We start from the raw sequence: 7,473 nt of genomic DNA on the forward strand, positions 1-7,473 counted from the left end.
GGGGTGTGTTGGCTGCTCTGCAAGGTTCAATGGGGTGGGACGGCCAGCTTTTTTTTTAAGCTCTATTGGACTTGATCATTTAGTCTTCAGATGACTGTATGTCAGAAGTGGACTGTAATTGAGCTAGAAAAGGAATGAACATCACCTAGAGAGAGATTAACAGTGATTAATAGGACTTGAGGTTTCTCCTTCTCAGGGAGAGAATGACAGCATCTCTAATGGCATGACAGCTAGTAAAGGATGTTAGGTGGGACCTGGATGATGGGGTTACAGTTGTTTGTTGGCATATTAAATATAAGTAAATTAAAAATTCTCTATTGAGGGCAAGCACAGTGGCTCATGTCTATAATCCTAGCACTTTGGGAGGCCGAGGCAGGAGGATCACTTGAGGCTAGGAGTTCGAGCCTGGCCAACACAGTGAAGCACCATCTCTACTAAAAATACAATAATTAGCCAGGTGTGGTGGTGCACACCTGTAGCCCCAGCTACTCAGGAGTCTAAGGTATGAGAATCCCTTGAGCCCAGGAGGCTGAGGTTGCAATAAGCAGAGATTGCACCACTGAACTCCAGCCTGGGCAACAGATTGAGACCCTGTCTCAAAAAATATATATATATATCTATTGGGTAACTGGGACTACAGTCACGTGCCACCATGCCTGGCCAATTTTGTTTTTATTTTTTATAGAGATGAGGTCTCACCACATTGGTCAGGCTGGTCTTGAACTCTTGGGCTCAAGCAATCCTCCTGCCTTGATCTCTGGAAGTACTGGGATTACAGGCATGAGCCACCACGCCCAGCCTATATGCTCAATTCAGTATTAGGTTGGTGCAAAAGTTATCGTGGCTTTCGACATTATTTTCAATGGCAGATCAGATTGATGACTTAATTTAAAAAGATTAAGTTTCTTGTAGACTGGATTATAACATATAGCCGAAGATTTAACACAGACCTGAAGAAAGATGGTGAAGGTATGCCACTATTCTTTCTAGGTGAAAACAAATAACACCTTACAGTTTTTCTTAGTTGGTTGTTAGAAAAAAGGATTTGCAGGTGGGGATGGTGGCTCACCAATTGGTAAGTGCTCAATTCAGTATCCCAGAACTTTGGGAGGCTGAGGCAGGCAGATCTCCTGAGGTCAGGAGTTTGAGACCAGCCTGACCAACATGATGAAACCCTGTCTTCACTAAAAATACAAAAAATGAGCCAGGCATGGTAGCGGGCACCGTAATCCCAGCTTCTTGGGAGGCTGAGTCATGAGAATCACTTGAACCCAGGAAGTAGAAGTTGCAGTGAGCTGAGATTGCACCACTCCACTCCAGCCTGGGTGACAGAATGAGACCTTGTCGCCAATAAATAAATAAATAAATAAATAAAAATACAAAAATTAGCCGGGCACAGAGACACAGGCTGTAATCCCAGCTACTCAGGAGGCTAAAGCAGGATAATCTCTTGAACCCAGGAGGTAGAGGTTGCAGTTACCCGAGATCGAGCCACTGCACTCTAGCCTGGGCAACAGAGCAAGACTCAGTCTCAAAAAAAAGAAAAAAAAGAAAAAGGTATTTGCCAAGTCAATTGCTCTGAACCAGGTACTAAGGGGCATATTAATTTGCTCCAGTAAATAGGTAATATTAGGCTCAGCACAGTGACTTATACCTATAAACTCAGTGCTTTGGGAAGCCAAGACAGGTGGGACCCTTGAGACCAGGAGTTCAAGACCAGCCTAGGCAACATAGTGAGACCCTTATCTCTACAAAAAAATTAATTAAAAAATCAGTTGGGTTGGATAAGCAGAGGATGTGACAAAAGAAAAACTGGTCGGGCCTGGTGGCTCACACCTGTAATCCTAGCACTTTGGAAGGCCTAGGCAGGCAGATCACTGGAGGTCAGGAGTTTGAGACCATCGTGGCCAACAGGGTGAAACCCCATCTCTACTAAAAATACAAAAATTAGCCAGGCATGGTGGCTCATGCCCATAGTCCCAGCTATTAGGGAGGCTGAGGCGGAAGGATAATTTGAACCCAGGAGGCGGAGGTTGCAGTGAGCCGAGATCATGTCACTGCACTCCAGCCTGGGCAACAGAGCGATACTCTGTCTCAAAAAAGAAAAAAAATTAACTAGGCATAGTGACACACACATGTAGTCGGCTACTCAGGAGGTTGAGGTGGGAGGATAGCTTGAGCCCAGGAGGTCAAAACTGCAGTGAGCCATGATTGTGCCACTGCACTCCAGCCTTGGTGACAGAGAGAGACCCTCAGCCTCCCAAAGTCCTGGCATTACAGGTATAAACCACCACACCTGGCCAGAGATCTGATATTGAAAAAAAAAGGCAACATTAGAAAATCAGATAAAAGCAGGGCATGGTGGCTCACGCTTGTAATCCCAGCACTTTGGAAGGCTGAGTCAGGCAGATCACCTGAGGTTAGGAGTTCGAGAGCAGGCCAATAGGGTGAAACTCTGTCTGTGCTAAAAATACAAAAAATAGCCAGGCATGAGGACATGCACCTGTAATCCCAGCTACTCAGGAGTCTGAGGCAGGAGAATCACTTGAACCCAGGAGGCGGAGGTTACAGTGAGCCAAGATCAAGCCAATGCATTCCAGCCTGGGGTAACAGAGCAAGACTCCGTCTCAAAAAAAAACAAAAAATCAGATACAATTGGAATTTAAGTTTACAATAATCCATTGTCCTCATTCAAAATCACTTTTTTCCCACAGAATAGCCAAATTAAGTGGGAATCGCTAACTCCACATTTTTTTTTTTTTAATGGATTTTCACTCATCTTACCCAGGCTGGAGTGCAATGGTACGATCCAGGCTCTCTGCAACCTCCACCTCCCGGGTTCAAGTGATTATCCTGCCTCAGCCTCCCAAGTGGCTGGGATTACAGGCACATGCCACCATGCCCAGCTAATTTTTTGGTATTTTTAGTGAGATGGGGTTTCACCAAGTGGTGGGTTTAGAGGAGTGAGCCACTGCACCCGGCCCTTAGTGTTATTTAATGGTGACATTCATCTCTGAAATTTCCCAAAATATGCTATATTGTTTTTGAAGGGGTGTGGGAGCAATTTCAGGGCTTCCACTTGACATTTCCCACCATAATAGCAGCTCTCATTCCATAGGTTAGAGAGCCAGTGTGGGTATTTTACCAGTTATTAAGCGTAGAGAAAAAGTACAGAGTGAATTCACAGACCACCAGACTTACCATGGGATGAACTTAGACAATAACTCCTTTATCATGACTTCAAAAGTCCCACTTTGACTAGTGTGGAGACAATGGTGACTCCATCTTGGACACTAATCTGCCATGTTGACTTCTGATCAACCGACATCCTGGGAATGCCTCCCGGATTTCCACTTTATTTACTGTCCTTAGTGTAAGAACATGTTAACATTGGTGTTATCAGACAAATTACAGGCTATGACGCATATACTCTCCTTGGAAGGTTGCCTTCAATTGTCCTGCACATTTTTTTTCTTTTTTAGATGGAGTCTCACTCTGTCACCCAGGCTGGAGTACAGTGGCATGATCTCGGCTCACTGTAACCTCCACCTCCTGGGTTCAAGCAATTCTCTTGCCTCAGCCTCCCAAGTAGCTGGGACTACAGGCACACGCCACCATATCCAGCTAATCTTTTTATTTTTTATTTTAGTAGAAACCAGTTTTGACCATGTTGACCAGGCTGGTCTTGAACTCCTGACCTCAGGTGATCCACCCACCCTTGGCCTCCCAAAGTGCTGGGATTACAGACGTGAGCCACTGCGTCCGGCCTGTCTTGCACATTTCCTGTAGAGCACATGTATCCTTTCCCTTAGGTCTGGAGAGTAACTGCAGAAATCTACCTGTCCTGCTGCCACCCAAGACTACACTTCTGTTCACATGTTCCCCGATAAATCACCTTTGACCAACAAACTGGATTTGTCTTCCTTCTTGGCTTCTTGGCTCCTTCTGCATTTTGTGGGTCAATTTGCATATACAGCTGTTTCTTTTCTTTCTTTCTGAGACAGGGTCTTGCTCTGTCACTCAGGCTGAAGCGTAGCTGTACAATCTATTGCTCACTGCAACTTCTCCCTCCCAGGCTCAAGTGACCTTCCTGCCTCAGCCTCCTGAGTAGCTGGGACTACAGGCACATACCAGGTACTAATTTTTTTTTTTTTAGACAGAGTCTTGCTCTTTCACCAGGCACCAGGCTGGAGTGCAGTGGCACAATCTCAGCTCACCGCAATCTCCGCCTCCCGGCTTCAAGCAATTCTCCTGCCTCAGCCTCCCAAGTAGCTGGGAATACAGGTGCGCACCACCACACCCAACTAATTTTTGTATTTTAGTAGAGACAGGGTTTCACTGCCGGGTACTAATTTTTTATTAGCCAGGTGCACCCAGCTGTTTTTTTGTTTTGTTTTGTTTTGTTTTGTTTTGTTTGTTTTTTAAGAGATGAAGTCTCATTATGTTTCCCAGACTGGTCTTGAACCTCTGGGCTCAAGCAGCCGTCCCACCTTGGCCTCCCACAATGCTGGAATTACAGGTGTGAGTCAACGTGCACAGCGCCTATGACCATTTTAGGAAACAACTAGAATTCAGAGTTTTACAGTTTTGGAGGTCAGGAGTTTGAAGTGGGTTGGCCAGTTGCATTATTTTTGGAGCATCGAGGGGAGAGTCTGTTTTCTTGCTGTTTCCTGCTTCTAGAGGTTGTCTGCATCGCTTGGATGGTGGCCCCACATGCTCCAATCTCTCCTTTGTCCTCACACATCCTTCTCGCTCTCTAACCTTTCCGACTCCCTCTCATGAGGACCTCTGCGATCGTGTTGGCTCCATATGGATAATCCAGAATAAATTCCCCATCTAAGATTCTTAGCTTAGTGACATCTGCCAAGCCACCTATTCCCAGTTTCTATTCAGGGATTAGGAAGTGGACTACATTTTGGAGAATATTATTCAGCCAACCACACACAGATTCCTCGGGAGATAGCATTAATTAAGAGACAGCATCCAGGCTGGGTGTGGTGGCTCAAGCTTATAATCCCAGCACTTTGGAAGGCCAAGGTGGGCAGATCACCTGAGGTCAGGAGTTTGAGACCAGCCTGGCCAACATGGTGAAACCCCATCTTTAAAAAAGAAAAAGAGAGAGAGAGACAGCATCCAGCAACCCTTGACAATTCTGGATATTTTCCTTTCTACAACACACAATCTCTATAGTAAATGGCCACAGATCCCCCATGACAAGGCAAGGAGGAAGAGCATCATTTGTCTGTGTGGCCATGCTGCAGGCTTATTCCTCCCAGGCTTTTCTTCCTCTTTATTTAAGCAACTATAGGTCTATAAACTGGCTCAGGTGTGAGAATTGGATGAGGGATAATGACCCTACAATGCGGTGGTTCAAATCAAGTCTGGGGACTCCATAATTATAACATTTGCACTTATTAGGCCATCTGTGGTGGCTCCCGCCTGTAATCTAAGCCTTCTAGGAGGCCAAGTTGGGTGGCTCGCTTGAGCTCAAGAGCTAGAGACCAGCCTGGGCAACACAGCAAAACCCTGTCTCTAGTGAAAAAATAGAAAAATTCACTAAGTGTGGCAGCACATGCCTGTTATTCCATCTGCTCTGGGGACTGAGGCAGGAGGATGGCTTGAGGCCCAGGAGGCAGAGGTTCCAAGATCATGCTACTGGACTGCAGCCTGGGTGACAGAGCAAGACCCTGTATGGGGCAGGGGGAAGAACATTTGTACTTATTAATATCAAGTAGGGCGAGCATGGTGGCTCATACCTGTGATCCCAGCCCTTTGGGAGGCTGAGGCAGGAGTGTCATCTGAAGTCAGAAGTTCAAGACCAACCTGGCCAACATGATGAAACCCTGTCTCTACTAAAAATACAAAATTTAGCCAGGTGTGGTGGTGCGCCCCTATAGTCCCAGCTACTTGGGAGGCTAAGACAGGAGAGTCGCTTGAACCCAGGAGGCAGAGGTTGCAATGGGCCAAGATCAAGCTACACTGCACTCCATATGGAGCAAGACTACGTCTCAAAAAAAAAAAATCTAGTAAGATTTTAGTGCAGTTCCCATATGTTTTATACCTAGGGACATCACAATCAGTGAGACATTAGGGAGAGTATCTTGAGTAAAGCCATTCTGATTACTTCTGTGCTTATTGTTCACTACGATAATGCTGACCCTATTTCTTTATCTTTTTTTCTTTTTTTTGGCTAGTCAAGTGAAACAATGGGAGTGGAGAAGGAACAAAGAAATCTGTAACTGGCTGTGGTCAATTGGTTGTAAACACCACTGCACTTGGACCAGCAAGAGGACCCTGTTTCTAATGGGGTTTGGCCTGTACTTGGCCTCTGACACTCTGGAAACTAACTAGCAGCAGTCAAAACCACAGTTGTCTTTGTGTGTGTGTGTGTGTGTGTGTGTGTGTGTGTGTGTGTGTGTGTTTGAGACAGGGTCTTGGTCTGTCACCCAGGCTGGAGTGCAGTGATCATAGCTCAATGCAGCCTCAAACTCTTGGGCTCAAGTGATCCTCCTATCTCAGCCTCCCAAGTAGATGGAACTACAAGCATGTGCCACCATGTCAAGCTAATTTTTTCTTTTTTGAGAGATGAGGTTTTGCCATGCTGCTCAGGCTGATCTTGATCTTGTGAGCTCAAGCCATCCACTTACCTCGGCCTCCCAAAGTGCTGAAATCACAGGCATGAGCCACTGTGCCTGGCCGGGAGCTCCTTCTTTACACTGTCAGGTAGCAGGGCTCTGCCTTTTGGAGTGATTTCAGCCACGAAGTCATCAACAGTAATGTGTTCCAGGCCTTTTTTTTTTTTCCAGGCCTTTTTTAAAAATTCCTTTTACAATTCCAGCCTCACTCAATTAATTTAGCTCTCGGCAACTCTTTGAGGTGTTTTCTTTCTGCAGTTTCTATTGGCTCTGGTTAATTGCTGCTCTCATCTGCACACCCTTACCTTGCTATCATACTCATCAGCTGCCTGGAATTAGACCCTCATTCCAGTTACATGCTTTTAAAGTATTGCTGGAGTGCTCGCTTCGGCAACACATATACTAAATTGGAACGATACAGAGAAGATTAGCATGGCCCCTGTGCAAGGATGACATGCAAATTCGTGAAGCGTTCCATATTTTAGATGCTTCAAAGTATTATTAAAAATATGTGGATTCCCTTGAAGCCCTACTATACCCAAGTTTACCAGGAGATTTGGGTAGGAATGGGGTTGATGGGCTTCATTGTTTATAAACTCCATACCGCCAATAAAAGAAATAAGGCTGTGAAAGCTGCAGCACCTGCTCGTGATCATTAACCAGCTTCCTTGGAGTGCATGTGAAGGAAAACGTCAGTCTGCCTGTAAAGTTGAGCAAGCCATGTTAGATGGGGCGCGTGGAACATCACTGTACACTTGTATGAGTACTGTTTACTTCGTGGCATGAATAAATGGATCTGTGAGATGCTCTGAATAAATAAATAAAGTATTGTTGGAAA

At 45.5% G+C, this 7,473-nt stretch overlaps 1 protein-coding gene and 1 non-coding gene across 2 annotated transcripts; both read left to right on the plus strand.

Moving 5' to 3' along the window:
• Window positions 1-6,200: 6,200 nt before the first annotated feature.
• On the plus strand, window positions 6,201-7,473 carry LOC103793694 (ATP synthase F(0) complex subunit j, mitochondrial-like). Its single transcript, XM_008998555.4, has one exon. It carries the CDS (start codon window positions 7,121-7,123, stop codon window positions 7,292-7,294), a length of 174 nt encoding a protein of 57 aa, XP_008996803.1. The 5' UTR covers window positions 6,201-7,120; the 3' UTR covers window positions 7,295-7,473.
• LOC118154882 (U6 spliceosomal RNA) lies at window positions 7,014-7,119 on the plus strand. The gene has a single exon (XR_004745132.1). It is a non-coding gene; the product is annotated as a U6 spliceosomal RNA (small nuclear RNA).

This window comes from Callithrix jacchus, chromosome 6, assembly GCF_049354715.1.
Source record: "Callithrix jacchus isolate 240 chromosome 6, calJac240_pri, whole genome shotgun sequence".
NCBI lineage: Eukaryota > Metazoa > Chordata > Mammalia > Primates > Cebidae > Callithrix > Callithrix jacchus.

What these genes read in the sequence shown, in the direction of transcription:
- LOC103793694 (XM_008998555.4), top strand. Translation starts at nt 7,121, where the DNA reads ATGCTTCAAAGTATTATTAAAAATATGTGGATTCCCTTGAAGCCCTAC.